This window comes from Leptodactylus fuscus, chromosome 5, assembly GCF_031893055.1.
Source record: "Leptodactylus fuscus isolate aLepFus1 chromosome 5, aLepFus1.hap2, whole genome shotgun sequence".
Classification (NCBI taxonomy): Eukaryota; Metazoa; Chordata; class Amphibia; order Anura; family Leptodactylidae; genus Leptodactylus; species Leptodactylus fuscus.
In genome coordinates, this window is record NC_134269.1 from 76,414,414 (window position 1) to 76,432,814 (window position 18,401).

At 40.9% G+C, this 18,401-nt stretch overlaps 1 protein-coding gene across 1 annotated transcript in view; it reads left to right on the forward strand.

The window, feature by feature from the left end:
• Positions 1 to 11,540, forward strand: part of TNFAIP8L3 (TNF alpha induced protein 8 like 3) — a 55,651-nt gene extending 44,111 nt beyond the window's left edge. Inside the window, 1 exon segment of the mRNA XM_075273449.1 lies at positions 10,958 to 11,540. Coding sequence (XP_075129550.1) covers positions 10,958 to 11,520 — 563 coding nt within the window. The 3' untranslated portion in view covers positions 11,521 to 11,540.
• Positions 11,541 to 18,401: the final 6,861 nt, after the last annotated feature.

Sequence of the window (18,401 nt, forward strand, 5' to 3'; positions counted from 1 at the left end):
TATAATATATAGGCATGTATTCTCCGAGATCAAAAGCATATTATCAAAAAAAATCTTCATCCCCTCCTGGTAGTCTGACACCACACACATCCAGGTTGTGTTTAGCTTTGTTTTTCTGTTCTTTTTACATGCAGTACAAAACCAGACTGCCTACTGGCAACAAATGCACAGTTTCCCATCTTGGTAGAAAAACAAAAATCTACTTAAAGGGGATGGCCACTTTCAGACCAATATTGACAAACAAATCACATCACATGACCATGGACTGTAAATCACATGACCATGGTCAGAGCTTTATCCTCTAGAAGTAACAGAATGAATGACAGCAAGCAGAGATCTAGAAAACCATGAGGAATTGATACAGAAAATTGTACAACTTTTTATTGTACATTTGTTTGTCAATATTAGTCTGAAAGTGGCCAACCCCTTTAATACATTCAAAGTAAAAGTTAAATATATGCAGCAGTATTGCCATCATGTATAATTATTTGGTGGATTCAACTACTAGCTGCCTCCCTCTATAGTTGGGAATAGCCTACAGCAGTGATGGCAAACCTTTTTGAGACAGAGTGCCCAAACTACAACCCAATAAACTATCGCGGAGTGCCAACACGGAAATTTAACCTTAAAACTCTGTCGATCCACAATTGCGGACCCACAAATTATAGTGGTGTGAATGGGGCTTTACATAGCTTGTACTGAAAGGTAAAGGTCTCTGCATTTGGTACTTTTGAACAATTAATGTTCACGATTTACATCGCACAGGATCTGTTTTATAGTGACCGTGAAATGTTATTAAAGCCTGTACTAATATCATATCTGCTATAAAACAGATACTGTGTGATATAAATAGTCAAGGCTCCCCACACAGTACAATCTGCATCACAATGGCCCCCACACACAGTACAATCTACCCTGCAGTGCCCCCCACAAAGGATTATGCCCCCTTCCCCACACAGCATGAAATGGTCCACAGTAGTCTCCTTCCCCACACAGTACACACCCAAACATACTTACCTGAAGAGCCACCGGGCGTCCTTTCTCCCACTGCGGGCACTGATGATTTACGTCATCACGCCCACTCCGGTGCAGAGGTCACACTCTGCAGTCAGTGTAGACTGCGCTCTGACAGCTTTCAGCTGGATGCTTATTTGCACACCCAGCTGAAAGCAGCGATCGCTCATTAACTGGGAATCCTGTACATAGGTTTGCCATCACTGGCCTACAGTATTTGTTGGATATACAGAATCAATATTTCTTAGATGCAGTGAGGTAGGATGTGCCAATTCAAAGAACATTTAAAGCGTAACTAAACTTTTGGACTTTATATTTTCTTGCAGAATAAACTTGTATACTTTATTAACAAATGTCTCCTTTCTGTGAAATCCGGCATCTCTGTATTCTTTCCATGGCTTCCGTATTGAGAGCTGTTCCTGCCTCTCACTGAGTAAGGGAGCCTTCACACGGAGTTTAGCTCCGCTCATTCAGACACGTAAACACGTGTCAAAGTGACCGCTGTAAAACACAATCCCATAGAGTTCAATGTGTGCCGGTTTTACGCGTGTATCACATTAAAAGCAATAGCGAAGAAAGCCTCCCATTCAATGGGGAGCGCACGTATGCCGGCACCCATAGAAATGAATGGGATCTGCTTTGTACGCGCTCATTCTGAACGTGTTTTACGTTCAGAATGAGCTGAGCGTATACTCAGTGCGAAAGCACCCTAACAGTGAGAGGCCGGAGCAGCTCTCAATACAGAAGACGGTGAGAGAGAATAAAGAGAAGTAGAATTTCACAGAAAGGAGCCAAAATTTGTTAAAGTATATTAATTAAACGTATTAACGACATGAATACAAAATCAAAAATTGACCAAAAGTTTAGTTTTCTGCCGTTTAGATACAGAGTTACTGCATTTGCTAGAGCTGGGCAATTAGTCAAAATCAATTAATTTGCCACTTCGAAAAATTGTGATTCTGATTTTCACCACCATCATGAAATGCAGGCTTTGTCCTCCTGGCTACAAACTATGATGAACAGTCTTCACCATAGTCAGTAGTTGGGGTACAGGACAAACCTCCATCAAATATAGCTGATGACTCCTCCATATACCAGTTCACTGAACTCTTTGAATTTCTTTCAGAATAAAACATGAAAATTTAGATTAAAATATGAGAATCACCTGTAAACTTAACTCCTGTCTAACTAAATAACCCCCAGCGCTCCTCTTATTTAATATTTATGATAACCAATGGAAAAAAAAGACTCTCAGAATGAAGATGGAGGAGGAGAGTACCAGACACTCGTTCCTTCCTCCCAGATGACATGCACTCAGTCTGGCGATTGCCTCTGTGCGTGTTTAGAATGTTTCTTCCCTCTTCATGTAGTTTACTTGGTACGTTCGTATAAATGCATACAATTGGTTATGAAATGTTACTATTTATATTCTGTATTCTCCGCAGGGACTGTAGGTTTATCCATCCCACTTCCATATAGCCGGGCATGTGCTCACCATTCACCTATATACCTATATGTCAGTTACAAGGTTTAGTTCTTCAATACACCTTTTCAACTACAAAAGAAGTTAATGATATTCCTGGTTTGCTGTGAAACGTACAGCTCCATCCAAGAAGAAGTATTGTTATCGAGTATAATCCATTTGTTGCCTAGTGTTGGAGAGGAGGACATTTTTAATTTCAGCTGATGAGTCTGGGCAAATCCCATTGCTGCTGGAACATTTTGGATTGCTGGAAGGTCCTCTGCCTTGAGCCTCCTTGGCAGCATAAAATAACAATAAAGTACTGCATTCTTATCTAGAAGCAATGCTTCTTAGGGGAGCATACCTTGTAATATGTCATGTTGTTGAGCATGCCTTAGTTTTTCTGTTGTGCGCCTCCATAAATTGGAGGCACGGGAGAATTTTCTAGATGCCATATTACGGATCAATGCCACATGGATCTAAGATCCAACCATACATATGGTCACTTATACGAAGAATCCTGCATGCAGGATTCTTCTGTCCGCTTGAGAAGTCGGACATCTTCACTTGCGGACAGGGAAGGACGGGCACGGAGTGCAAAAGAACGCACCCGATGCCCATTGAAATAAATGACAGGTGTCACGGACACAGCTAGTGTCCGCTCCTAGTGTCCGTGACAGATTTTGAGCGGACACTACCTGTCGGACACCGACGGTAATGTGAACGCCCCTAAAACAGTGGAGAGGAGAAGTGCTGGAATTTAGGTGGATTGGGGCGGGGACGCCTCAGCCTATGTTATCTACTATAAGGCTCTGTTCCCACGGAGTAACGAGTCACTCATTTAAACACATATACACGTGTCAGAGCGCGGCGCTTCAAACCGGATCCAATTGATTACAATGGGTGCCGGCTTGCGCGCGCTACACATTGAAATTAATGGGAGGCTTTGTAACCCATTGATTTCAATGTTTCGCACATAAGCCGGCACCCATTGAAATCAATGGGATCTGTTATGAAGTGCCGGGCTCTGACACGTGTATACGTGTTTAAATGAGTGACTTGTTACTCCATGAAAGCGGAGCCTAACTCTCACCAGGAAACTGGCGTGTCTTATAGCTTGAAATCTATGTCAGCCCCTACTAGAGTAGATTTCAATTCTGGCACATGACACTTGCCTGGAGGCATTTCATATTTTCTCTGCTGATGCCCGCCTGTGTGGCACAGTCCATTCTAGAAGGGAGTCTGACTTTTAACCCTTTCAGGCCCAAGGGTCAGTGATGCCCCAATTCTCAGGCCAAGTTTAGCACTTTCTCATTGCATTGTTTTACACATCTATAATTTTTTAATGGCATTGCATGTCTCAACTATTTTTACCATGTGTTGTCTTTATCAAGACACATAAGGCTTGAAATGAGTAGCCTTATTCGTTAAATAAATTGAATAATTATTTTTTTCACTAAAAGTAGAAAAATGGTATAAAATGTGAAAAAAAAACTTTTTATCTAAAACAGAATTGTTTTTATATATACTATTGCACATAAACTTATTACAATATCCTTTTCTGTTTGTTCGGTTTATAGGGGCTACAAACTTTTGTTCTTTTTTGTTTGGTTGGTTTTTTTACAAAAAAATTGATGAAATATGGTTTTATATCAGCATGGCTTATTTTATGGCTCCATAGTGCCTTTGTTAATTGACCAGTAGTTTGGTGTAGGGCAGGACTGTAACCTGCTTGTTTTATCACTATAGGGTCCCTACTGGCGGAGCTTGGGGTCTCAGCTGGAATTGGTAAAATGCATATTAACTCGTGTAGATCTTATCAGGTAAGAGTGAGATCACATAACCTGCAAAAGAGCAGGATCCAATGAACTGTGAGATGGAAACTAATAACCAAGTGAGGTGATACTAATTCAATATCATGTCCTGGTGGAATAGGTACCTAACTGGAAAGAAAATAATATACTGGAGTGCTAGATAGAATACATTGTGAACAACTCGGCCATTGCTCTAAGTAGCTGGCTGAAAGGAAAGCAAATGAGGTCTATGAGGCAACTGTGCTTCTTGGATAGTGCCAAATGTACATTACATTTCAGTATATTTAAAGGGGTTTTCCAGAACTGTAATGAACCTATCCTCACTATAGGTCATTTATATAAGTTCAATAGATGTCCGAAACCTGGGCCCGCTACTAATCAGCTGGTAAAGAGGTGAGTATGGTGGCTCCTCTTCACTGAGTACAAAGTATAGTGCTGTACACTATGTTGGGTTTATACTTTGTATTGCAGCTCAGACCATTTCACTTGAATGGGGCTGAGATGCACACAGGCCTTGTGATCATGGTAGTATCACTGACTGGAAATGGAAGCAGCACTCGCCTGAGCTTTGGGACAGCTTTGAGGGTCACCAATCACATGTTGATGCTAAAGGTAGGTCATCGATATTAAACTCCCAGAAAACTTGTATAGGCACCGAGTAACTCTCTGCCTCAGCATGTAAAGGTAAATGGATTTAATGGAATGATTGACTATCATTATCTATACACGTGACCATTTTGATCAAAACCATATGCAATTTATTTGGGCAAGTGTTGATTGTAGAGAACACATGTAGGTAATCAGCTCTGCTTTAATACAAGTACATCCTCCATGTCATGAGTGTCGATCCTCTTCAATTATGATCTCTTTTATTGTCAAAAATGAGAAGCAATCGCTGCAAATCACAGACAAGTTTTCCTGTTGTTATCCAGATAAAAGCTTCTGCTGAAAAAGACAGCTGCACGAGGCTGACAACTTCCTGGGAATGAATGTAACATATTTCAAGAGTCTGTTTTGAAAATAGAAATAATGACATGTTTGCCAGTGAAGCCCTTTTCTGGAGACACGTGTTGTACAATGATGGAAAGCTCTCGACAGCGAGCGATGTCACCCCTCCGTAAATTGCCTGTAATTACAAAGTTATCAGGACAGAGTTTGGTCAGTCGAGTTATTTGGCTGCTTCGAGCAGAGCATAAAATAACATTTAGCATGTCTCGAGGTTTAATACTATGTAATCGGGTTTATTTATGACATGTCAAGATGGATGGACTTTCCTGTCAGCCAGGAGTTAAATGAATCTTTCGTTTTATACTTCTGACAGCAAATTAACCAAAGACATCTGTTTCTCAGTAATGACTGTCCCATACCGTCCCAGCAGAGAACATGCTGTAGTTACAAATTTCCGAAAATCTGCCTATTACCATATTATCTCCGGGCTAGATGTAACAAAGTCAAGCTTCTTCACTGGTATATCTGTGTGTGCCATGTGTTATGTAGGTAGAAATTAGAGCCATACTTGGCACCATTTTTTGCAGAGCCATTATGCTTAAAAATTATCTGTTTGGGAAGAGGAGGAGGGGGAATAACCCCCAAAAAATATGTATAATAAAACATGTAAACAGACCCTGCCTATTTATTGTGGTTTTACCCTTATACCAAAAAGTAGATAACTGTGTAAATGTCTGACTTCTTTATGGCTGTGACTATGGCAGGTGTAACGCTTCATCTCCGCAATCCTTACAGATCATTGTACTCTATAAAGTAATTGACCTCTAGTCATTTGTACTACAGTCAGTGTCAGTCTTTGCACTTAAGAGGAGGAATTCTCAGTATAAGACTACAAGCAGGGCTCTGTAGGGAATTTCATCAGATTTGCAAACTTTGATATTGCTGCACGAACACTCCAACGCCTCTGACAAAAAGCATTTTTATTCCCTAAATGAAGTAATTGGTGCAGCAATGGTGTGGCCGTGCCTTCCTGTTTTTAGCTCCTCATATCGCCCAATTTCTTTGTCTTTTGTGATCGCCTCAACAGCAATGTGTCTGTCCCGTTTCTGGAGTTGTGGTTACAGCCCAAATCTCAAATAGTGCAGATTTGCAGAACACTAATAGAAGCATGTGCATTACCCTCTCACTCCCCAGCCACAATATCCTTCACAGTGCTGTGCATGCACCTGACTACAAACATTTGGGAAATGCACAAAATTTTAAATGGGAGCTGTGGCAGCTGCTCCAGAAGAGGGATGAACATATTACTTCTGAGAGGTCAGTATTGACCAGATATTTGCAGAACTGATAAACTTCCTAAGGTTAAGTTCACACTGGGTTTTTGGTCAGGATTTTGAGGCCGTATCCGCCTCAAAATCCTGACCAAAAAGACAGCTCCCATTGAAATCAATGGGAGCCGGTCCGTTTTTTCGGGAGCTGTTTGTTCAGACTCCTGGAAAAAGAAGCGACATGCTCATTCTTTCAGGTGGATTCACCTCGTGACATTCGCCTGAAGACACTCCCTCACGACTAGGCTCATTCATTTGGGCCTAATCCGGAGCGGAGTGCACGGCTGAATGCCGATGTCATCCAGTCGCGGCTACCCGTGTTTTGGTCCAGAACCTGAGGTGGCCTCCGCCTCAGGTTCCGGTCTAAAAAAAAAAACCTGTGTGAACTTACCCTAACCAGCCTTTCTAGTTTTCTTGGGCTGAGGCAAAGTTGTGGGTTTTTTTGTTTGTTTTTGTTTTCTTTTTTCGTTTTTTATTTCTTGTTACAGTTGCGTTTTTTGCGCCACAGCTAATAATTGCTTCAAAGGTAAAGGGAAATATTCTGCTACTAGCTTCTGCCCACGACTTCGTCTGCGGGTTGTTGGCGTTGATGATCCGCCTATATTCAGCAAATTGCTGCCGTCAATGCTGTCAAGCTGTCCTACTGCTGAACTTGTTCCTCATGCTGTGCCCGTGATTGTTCTGGTATCTCAGCAGCTCACTAAGAACGCCATGTAATGAGTGTGTTGTTGGCATTGATGATCCGCATTCTCCTGTGTTTTGGTAGCTCTCAAGCTGGCCTGCCGCTGAACTTGTTTCTTGCACTGTGCCTGTGATTGTTCTGGCATCTCCACACCTTGCTGGAATGTCATATAATGTGTGTTGTTGACATTTATGATCCCCCTCAGCTCCGCTTGAGGAGAACTCTGTGACTTCTGGCTTCCTTCATAGCTTTCGTTGTTTGCCACAAATTAAATTTTCTTTTTCCAGGCATGTTGAAAATTGGCAAACTGCCAATTTGGATTGAAGGTGTTTGCCTCTGTCAGTTTGTCTGCAATGCCTGGAGGAGATCAGATAATATGCAAATGCATGAACACTGAGTGTGTGTTTACACAGAGAGATAACAGCCCTGGCTTTCTCAGAAGCTGAGATAAGAGCAGTTTAATATGTGAACAAAAATTTATAACTTCTATGAAAGCATGTTTTTTTTTTTATCGAGGTTACAATCGATCTGTGTGCTGAATTTCATTCAAATCCATTCAGCCATTTTTGTGTGTCACATTTATAATATTATTAGTAGTCCAAACTTTCACATTTATAATATTAGTAGATAGGAAGGATAGGATAGTAGGATAGGAAAGGATAACTACAGCTAGCTCAAAAAGCAGTAGCAAAACCTGAAATAAAACTGCTTGTCCTCAACTTGTGGCCTTTGCCTTACACTGTATATGTCGGTGGTGATTTTTTTTATTTTTCCCCATTTTCTACGTCCATTTTATTTTATTTATTTATTTTGTCTATTCAAGTCGTATATGCATTCATAGAAAGCAGTTTGAGGAACTCTGTAGGCCTGGACAGAGTAAGTCATATGTTATTTGGTTAGCAGCCCCAACATGTTCACTACTGATAGAAGAAACAGAGTAGTTGGAACCTAAAGTTATTTGTATCAAGTGTATTCTTGAATTCATGACCACAAAATAACTCCCAAATCTTACGGCCACACATTATGTTGTGCTTTGTATGTTTTCAATACTGATGTATATGGATCAGCTTTTACATGGAAAGTTACAGCTTTGCAAAAGCGTTAATGGCCACTGATCGTATGTCTGTCCTTGTATTGAGAACCTCTGCAGTATGGCCGACATAGTTCCCTGACAGAAGCTTCATTACAGACTGTCCTAAAAATTAAAATCTTGAACCCTGAACCTCGGTGAATAGCAGCATATAATAAAAGGGTTGGAAAGTAATGATACATGGTATTAAGTCTCTAGATCATACTGCTAAAGGTAATAGGCTGTGGTGTGAGTCACAAAGAATATCCCAGCATTTAATGGAAAGTATACGGATCTCTGAGGCCACTGTAGTTACTAGGATATGGGGCTCAGAGTTGCTTTCTATCCAACATTTAGCTGTAGTAGTTAAGATTGCAATATAAATGTCTGCTAAATGCATCTTTATTAAAACTTTATGATCTTCCTGTGCAATTTCCTTATAAGTTTGTGTTCTGTCTGATTGGGATAATACAGAAATATTTGATTTCTCCATGTCAAAATAGGCTTCAAAATCCATACATCCTGAAGAGCTAAATATGCTATCCTAGCCATTCAAAGGGGTCATTTATTATTTATAGTGATGCCAGATGTATGTCTTATAACACATATGGTGTGATGGTGCCTGAGGCCAAGAGTATATGACCTGACATAAAAGGCACAGGAGAAAACTGGAAGGACACAGTCAGCTTCTTGTGTAATACAACATGGGGAGAGGGACAGCTAATCTACATTAAGTGAACTTCGTTAATTGCAACATAATGCAGAAGATTTACCATTATTTGTGCACCAGAATGCCAGCAGAAGTCCATTTAGACGACCAAGAACAGATGTTTTTACCTCTCCAGCCATATATACAAGTGTCTAGAAAAGGAATGTAATTTATTTAGATTTATTACTGCCTGTACCAATATTAGTCTAAATGATACCACTAAAGAGGAAGTGATGGAAAGAAAGAGAGTCTAAAGTTCTCAAAGATGCACCGTGAAACTGCGTGCACCGCTGTGATGGATTTGGCGCATATTTTGCTGCCTTATAATAAATCTAACCCAATGTTTGTGAATGTTAACCCTACTGTAAGAAGGCTTCAATTTCACAGTCTAGTATCTTGAGAAACCGCTAAAGGACCATGCACCTGTTACCCTTAGTAACTTTACTGCTTCCTTTGTTTCTGTTTTGTAGCTGTTTTGGGAATTTTTGCATATACCCACGTGCACATAATTGTTGGTACCCTTTTGTTTGATGAAAGAAAAGCCCATAATGGTCACAGAAATAACTTGAATCTGACAAAAGAATTAATAAATTAAAAATTCTATGAAAATGAACAAATAAAAGTCAGCCATTGCTTTTCACTTCAACAGAACTGTTTTTAAAAATAAAACTTATGAAACAGGCCTGCACAGAAATGATGGTTCCCTTAACTTAATATTTTGTTGCACAACTTTTTGAGGCAATCGCTGCAATCACATGATTCCTGTAACAGTCAATGAGACTTCTGCACCTCTCAGAAGGTATTTTGGCCACTCCTCATGAGCAAACTGCGCCAGTTGTCTTGGGTTTGAAGGGTGCCTTTTCCATATGGCATGTTTAGGCTCCTCCCAAAGATGCTCAATAAGATTTAGGTCAGGGCTCATAGAAGGCCACTTCAGAATAGTCCAGAGTTTTCCTCTTAGCCATTCTTGGGTGTTTTTAGCTGTGTGTTTTGGATCATTATCCTGTTGCAAGACCCATGACCTGTGACTGAGACCAAGCTTTCTGACACTGGGCAGCACAATTCTCACTAGAAACCCTTGATAGTCTTGAGATTTCATTGTACCCTGCACAGATTCAAGTCACCCTGTGCCAGATGCAGGAAAGCAGCCCCAGAACATAACAGAGCCTCCTCCATGCTTCAAAGTAGGGACAGTGTTCTTTTCAAGATATGCTTCATTTTTCCATCTGTGAACATAGAGCTGATGTGCCTTGGCAAAAAAATTGATTTTTGTCTCCTCTGTCCATAGGACATTCAGAGCTTTGTGGCTTGTCAACATGTAGTTTGGCAAATTCTAGTTTTTCAGATTCAAGTTATTTCTGTGACCATTGTGGGTTTTTCTTTCGCCAAACGAAGAGGTACCAACAATTTTGTCCACGTGCTAGAGTATGTGAAGCAGTAATAAGCCTTTTTATTTTCATTAGAATTCTAGAGGAACAAAATATGTATGACTGTAAGAGAGTAAGAATTAAATATAGGAAATAAAGTTAGGACTAATGGGGAAGTCAGTGAGCCGAACCATCTAGAAGGTAGTTTGTATTGGATCCTAACTTGTTTTATTATCTTTATTTCATACATTCTATTCTTATTCTTTTATATTCTGACAGTCTTACAAAGACTGACAAATTTTATAGCCAGATCACATTCAGTTTGTACATTTTATAATTGTGTCTATTCTGGTTTTAGTGACTTTGTAAACCTATCAGCTAAAGAGCCTGTTTCATGCTTGGTATAAAAGCAGCCAGTTGCTGACCTTTGTCTACAAACAGTAAGAGATGTCCTCTGCTCTGCACCATCTTCTTGTCCCCAGTACAGAGCAAGTTATTAACTGTCTATTAAACACGTTCAACATAAAACAAAACAAGTGACATGATCTTCTCTTTCATACACAGGACCAGAAAGTTTCAGCTCCAAGAGCTTTGCGGTACAAGCTCAGAAGAAAATTCTGAGCAAAATGGCTACAAAGACGATGGCAAACATGCTTATTGACGACATAAGCAGCGAAATCTTTGATGAGCTTTTCAGAGCAACTAAGGAACACGTAAGGAATAAGAAAGAAGCTCACAAAATCCTAAAGGACCTTATCAAGGTTGCAGTAAAAGTTGGCATTCTGTATAGGAATAACCAGTTCAGTCCTGAAGAGCTGGAGATTGTGGAGAAATTCAGGAAAAAGCTCAACCAGACGGCCATGACCGCAGTCAGTTTCTATGAAGTTGAATACACTTTTGACAAAAGTGTTCTTTCTGGACTTCTCCATGAATGCAAAGACCTACTTCATGAATTGGTGCAGCGCCACTTGACGCCAAAATCTCACAGTCGGATCAACAGGGTCTTCAATCATTTTGCCGATGTTGAATTCCTTACCGCCCTTTATAGCCTTGATGGAAGCTGCAGGCCGTACCTCAAAAGGATTTGTGAAGGCGTCAATAAATTGCTTGATGAAAGAGTTATCTAAAACCTTTTCTTTTTCTTCTGTTTTTTTTCTGGAGTGCGGATTGCCGGTGGCCAGATTAGAACACAGATGGCTGTATCAGGAATATTTATTTTGGTCTTGGGACATGTTGTGTATCGCGTACACTGAAAGAGGCCTTCATCCACAACCATTAAACTGTGTATCCTTATATAAACTCAGATGGCATTCAGTAATTCACGGACTATACATGAGTAATAAGATAGGAATTGGCACAAGACAGAAGAAGAGGGAGAACTCAAACTTCCTATTTCTCATTTGAGATTTGTCAGGTGGCACTGGGCCTTCTTATTCTCAGAGATCCACTTGTGCTTCATACTAGCGGCCTCTCTTATTGCTTCTACGCTCTTGGTTGACCATTGTTAAATACAGACAATGTAAGAGGCTGTCTGATGTTAGTTTATGTGTAACTGTCTATTCAGGACTTCCTATAAATACATTATAAATGGCCTTAACCTAAAAAGAAAAATGTGATTTATTTTGGTGATACATAACACGTTACTGTAAAGCCACAACTTCAGCTGGTCCCATAACCAGCAGATTCCGACATGATGCCTATGACAGATTGAGCACACTGCACCCTTCAGGACTAGTCACTAGACAGCGTTACAAGTTGTCCATTTATTGTTCATTCATGGTGGGACTGATCCAACTTTAGCCAAATCAGAAATTGTAGTCTCTGCCTGAGGTCACCCAAATATTTGAAATTGTCCATTGGTTATGAAGTCAACCTGGACAAACTTGTGCAGTTGCACGTAAACTTGAACTTCACATTTCAATGGTTGAAACTCATCCACAGAACAGACAAGGATAATACATATAGTGGAAAATAGCAGTGTGACTTCATCCATTGACTTCTGTTAGTCCATGCACAGTCTAGTCTTTTGTTCTTGAGAATCGGCCCTTATTTTTAGATTTACCTTTTTCTGTGCGGTTACGTTACCCTAGATAGTAAGTGTAGTGCTGATCCACCAATGCTGCCTATTCCCAAATTGCCATTATTGTCATTATCAAGAATCTTACTGCAAGGATATAATAGTTGCTGAAATCACAAAGTGCTGCTGAATCGCTCCGTCAATGAACCACTAAAGAACAGTGGAGGCTGTGCTCAAGTGTCCATTGGAATCAGCAGAGCTTGGTCTAGGGCCATGTTGAAAAGAGAGACATGGCGCTATTCATGGTAGATATGGTGTATCGAACAAAGCGTGGCCCGAACTGGGGAAAATGACCACTCATATGCTGTAATATGTTCCATTTCCAATTCAAGATAATCAATTTGCAAAGTCCACTTTCTATCCAATCCTAGCTTATTTTTTGTATGATGTGTATATAACCTTCCCAGTGCTGATATATATTTTGTATACAGTATCTTTTCTGTATTAATAACTGATCTTCCTTTACTGTGCTCGACAATAATGTTACAGACTTGTGAATTGTAAATGGAACCTATTTGTATAACACGTGAAGTCTGTACTGAACACTCTTTCATAGAGTAATAAGAAGAAGAAGGTGAGGCCTCGTGCAAGATGTTTACATCCTTTTCTTGTCTAGAGGTAACATGAGATATTAGCTTTGGGGGGAAAAAACATTTTCCATTTCTCAAGCCTAGTTCACATCAGCATTGGTATTCTGTCTAAGGGAGTCCACATGAGGACCCCCTCCGAACAGAATACTGAATGCAACTGCAAGCGGTGTGCCAGTGAAAGCACATGGACCCCATAGATTATAATGGGGTCTGTGTGCTTGTCGCGCACTGCCCGCACGAATCATGTGGACAGTATAGTAGATTGTGAAGTACTTTCCTGTCTGCATGATCCCTGCAGAGATCTGGCGGAAAGCACATGGATGGGGTCCATGTGCTTTCACTGGCACACCACTTGCAGTTGCGTTCGGTATTCCATTCAGGGGATCCTCATGCGGACTCCCCCAGACGGAATCCAAACGCTGATGTGAACAAGGCCTCACCTATAAAACCCCGCAGAGTAATGCAAAAGTTTTTTTTAAAGCGTATCATCTTGTGCCATTCATAGTATTTCTCATGTACTACTGTACAAAAATCCCAAAATACCATACAGAACTTTCTGCATAAAAAAAAACAGATTTTTTTCAACATGGAGCCTTGGCCTTTAAGGGGGTCAGGTCATCAATATTAGGCTAGCAGGGGATGAAGAGCCAGGATCCCCACAGATCAGCTGATCAAAGAGGCAGTGCCACTCCTGTGAGGTCTGTTTCCATTTCACGGGCTGTGTGACATATTCCTCAGTCACGTGGACTGTTCACAGAATAGTTCCATTCAAATGAATCTGACGGCGCTGCAATGCCAAGTACAGCTGCTGTACCATATATAGCACTGTGCTTGGTAAGTAATGAAGAGGCCACAGCGTGCAGTGTGTTAGATCCCTACTGAAAAACCTCTATGAGCTGCATGACTTGTAGATACAGAGTAAAAGTACTAAAGTAGTGCAAGTCATGTATGCCATTGCCAGCTTTTTGGACAGATTCTTCCAAAACTCTGGTGCATTTTCATTAGTAAATATGCCCCCTCCCCCCCCTTTTTTTTTCTTAATCTTTTGTCTGCCATTTTTGCATCTGCAGTGCGGTACCTGGGTGGAGGTTGCTGTTAACACGGATAAGCTTTTGCAGTCTTCTCTGACTTTTTTTGGGTGAAGTACTCTTTTTATATGGCAATCTATGACCATGGCATTATTTTTCTGGAACATGGATTAGGTATAAAGAAAAACACAGCACACATTGGCGTCACAGTCGCACCATATTGCAGATCTATGACAGTACTGTACATTTGCATGATATGTTGGGGGGGGGGGGGTTATGTATTTGTTCAGCAGCTACAATTGTCACACAAAGGTCGCTGATCATAAAGATATATAGAGTAATACTATTGCAAAGGCTTTTTATTTCCAGTTAGAAGTAAGCACGACTTTTCTGCCACATGTCACTGTGATAACAGCAGGGTAGCTGCAACTAAAAATCCACAGTGAGTGGCCGTTATTTCTGTGGGTAGAACCTATGCAACGTTTGAAAGCTCTGGGGAACCAGAGAAGGAACCTGCTGGTAAGTTTGCAGCCAAAGGACCTAAAAGTGAGCGTTCTTTTGCTAAGTGTCTTGCAGGTAAGCATACGCGTGTGCCCTTCATGTTTATCTGTCTAATGACAGGTTTTATACACAGAATTTTTTTTTTTTCTGTTGCAGATTTTGCTGTGTTTTTTAAGCCAAAGCCAGGAGTGGATTGAGCAGAAGGTAGAAGTATAAGAGCTTCCTATATATTTTACATTCCTTTTGTAGCCATTCTTGGCTTTAGCTCAAAAAACTGCAGCAAAACCTGCAACAAAAAAAAGCTGCGTTTCCACAACATGAGGCCTCAGCCTTAGGCTGCTTTCACACAAGCACTTGTTTGGGCATTTCCAATGGCTTTTTTTGATTAAACCATTAAAAACCAGTTAAACTATCAATTATTAGTGTTGAGCGAGTAGTATTCAATTGAATAACTCGCCGGCATAGGAATGCGTGTAATCGGCCAAACACCAAGGGATTAAACGCTTCGAATATTCAATGCGTTTAACCCCTTGGTGTTCGGCTGATTACACGCATTCCTATGCCGGCAAGGTATTCGATCGAATACTACTCGCTCAACACTATCAATTATCACTAATCTTAGATACAGCTTTGGCTGTGTGAATGAATAAAATGCAATAAAAACAAAAAATCTCCATGAAAGATACGTGTGAAGGTAGCTTTAGTCTTATTGAGAGATCTCTATTTTATGGCATGTAGTAGGGCCATAAATCCTGTCCAAGCTGCAGGTCTGATGAGCTGAACTTACAGCGATCCCTAAGCCTTAGACAGTGAAAGATATATCACTGCAGTGATGGGAGACTCGGCCAGTCAAATTTTAGTACTAGAATTATAAATCCAGCTTAAAGGGAACCCAAACCACCTGCATGTGGCAAACGTTGAAGGCCCCGAGCCTGATAACAGAGGGACAGATGGGACTGAAGTTAACAAGCATCCTTGACATCAATAGCACAATCCTGCAGGAGCGGCCGGAGATGAGGCTAGGAATCCTTGTCAATGACATCAAACTGAGATTACCAGATGTGGGGCCCTAAAACAGTACTGTATAATGCCAAAAAACAGACAGTAGTACATGTCCTTATTTTATATATCCCATTGTTTTTCCATCTGCCTTCGACATATAAAACTTCAAAAAGACTGCAGTGTTTTACCCAACACTTGAAAATGGTGAGCAATTGAAACAAAGTGAAGTTACGCCACAGAAAGATGTACAAGCTTACTAGGGGAAATCAATCCCTCGTATATAACCTACATAGTAAGACATCATCCTTTATTCTGTTCTTTCACATTGTCTCTTCCCACTCCCTTTATTCCAAAGCATAATAAGATACCACTGATATTTTTATAAAAATCTCTAATATTGCAGGAGCTGCAGAATATTCATTATGTCAAGATGCTGTTGCCAGGACCCACTGTCTGGGACCACGACTGTATAGACACCCTGTGTGTTTCCTCCCCCCTCCATGTAGGATTTAGCTGTCCGCTTGAAAAATTGGACATCTTTGTAAACGGACACTTAAGGACAGACACGGAAACTAAAGGTTACTACATGATATCTCATTTAAATTGTAAATAGACACAGCTAGTGTCCAATGCTAAAATCTTGCGCGGACACCGCTGCTAGTGTGAACCCAGCCTTACTGATGTGAAGTCAAGCAGCTTTGGAATATCTCCATTACCTGTTGTGCTACCCTCAAAAAAAAAACAAAAACCCTCCCATTGGTATCAGGAAACCATTAGTAAGAAGGTTACAAATCTTTTCTCTCTTCTTTCCGTTTAATACGTCAAGTTCATAAAGGTTTAGAGCCCAGCATGGCCTGGGAATCTAATACTTATTAACTCCTTAAAGGGAGGCTCTGCTGTTGATGAATATTGGATGTGACGTTGGCAAATGAAAAATCTAGTGTCTTATTATATTCATTACTCTATTACATTCATTCCTTATTGTTACATCACAATGTAAATAAACGTCTATTGCTACCTGAAAACTGTGAACAGTCAGGATGTGTCTTGTGATACGGATGTATTTCTACTGACTACCCTACAGCCATGCACCTGATATTCATATACGCCATGACATGTAACTAGCATTTATGGTGACCCAGTCAGACCCCACAGTCTGACCACAATAGTAGTCCATAAACATGGAGACAAATATTGTGAGTGACCGTTTTGCCTATAGTAACTTGTTTCTGGTTTCCAGATGCCAAACTTCTTAATACGGTAAAAATGTAATTTTATAGTGATGGTAGATTTGCTGATTTATATAGCCAATGCCCGCTTCACCAGACTATACCCTTTTTGTACCTTGGGAGATCAGGATAGTTTCGACTTCTAGTCTTACAGGACAATACCTTTATTCTCTGTTCTGTGGATGGGATTTTGCAGATACTGTAAAATCCAACGTTTTCACAATGTGAGGCTTCAGCCTAAGGCTGGATTCACATGCCTCAGGTTACGGACCGAAAAACGGGTAGCCGTGACTGAATGCCCATGCACTACTCCAGCCAGTCGCGCACTCCACTCCGGATTAGGCCCAATGAATGAATCAATCAGTGCACCGGCATCCAGTCGTGCACTCTGCTCCGGATTAGGCCCAAATGAATGGGCCTAGTCAGGAGGGAGTGTCTTTAGGTCGATGTCACGAGGCGAATTTCCCTGAAAGAATAAACCTCTCGCTTCTTTTCCCGTTTCAATGGGAGCCATCTTTTTGGTCAGGATTTTGAGGTGGATATGGCCTCAAAATCCTGACCATAAAACCCTGTGTGAACTTATCCTAAGGGTCCATTCACACGGAGGAAAATGGTGAGGAATTTCAGCGCTGAAAAAAAAAGCCTCACATTGACAATCCGCCTCAAAATCCTGACCAAAAAGACGGCTCCCATTGAAATCAATGGTAGCCAGTCAGGTCTTCTTTCGGGAGCAGTTTGTTCCGGCTCCCAGAGAAAGAAGCGACGTGCCCCTTCTTCAGGCCAGGTCTTAACCTTCTACTCACCAGTAACAAGCTGGGTCAATGCTAACTACTGCTAATTCCAATGTATACTCAGTGCAGGAAGGTTGATATAAGTTTTGCACAGGTCCCAGAATAAAGCTCTGTTCTGCCCATTTTCTTTTGTTTTGTTAATAACAATCATCCGACAGCATTAACATCAATTAATAGAATTGAGCTATTCACAGAACTGATTCTTGGTGGCCCGTTTTAACATGCTATTTTTGCCACTTTTCGAAGGTCCCTCAATACACTCAAGTCTGTGACGGGATCAGTGAAAATGGCCGCTCCACAGATGCAATACAGCCTTGATAAATGGCACTTTTTCGCAGCCGTTTTGTGCGATGATCATCTGAATAGACCTTTAGCTTAAACAGGAGAACACATGTGGAGCATCTGTGGTTGATGATGCCAATGACCAAAATCAAGAAGAATCCTCTGTGCACAGCAGGGAAGTCACAATGTACTTGCACGGTTCACACATGTACATATGAGTTAACATAGTAAACTTTGAGGCTCGAAGTCCTTAGTCACAGTCCCAAGTCAATCAGGGACTGACAAAGTGGGTCCAAATCTGTACAATATAACTATACAAGAATGAATGTAATAAACTTACTGTCAAAATTCTGTTTCTATTCTAGCCCACGGCTCAGGTCAGGTCTGTGTATGGGCTCGGCCTCAGTGATGTCCATAGTTATTGTAAGAGCAGAGCTCTGACCCTCCACCACAATATACTACACCATGGATTCAGCACTGAGGCCTTATATATGATTCTAGGACAGCC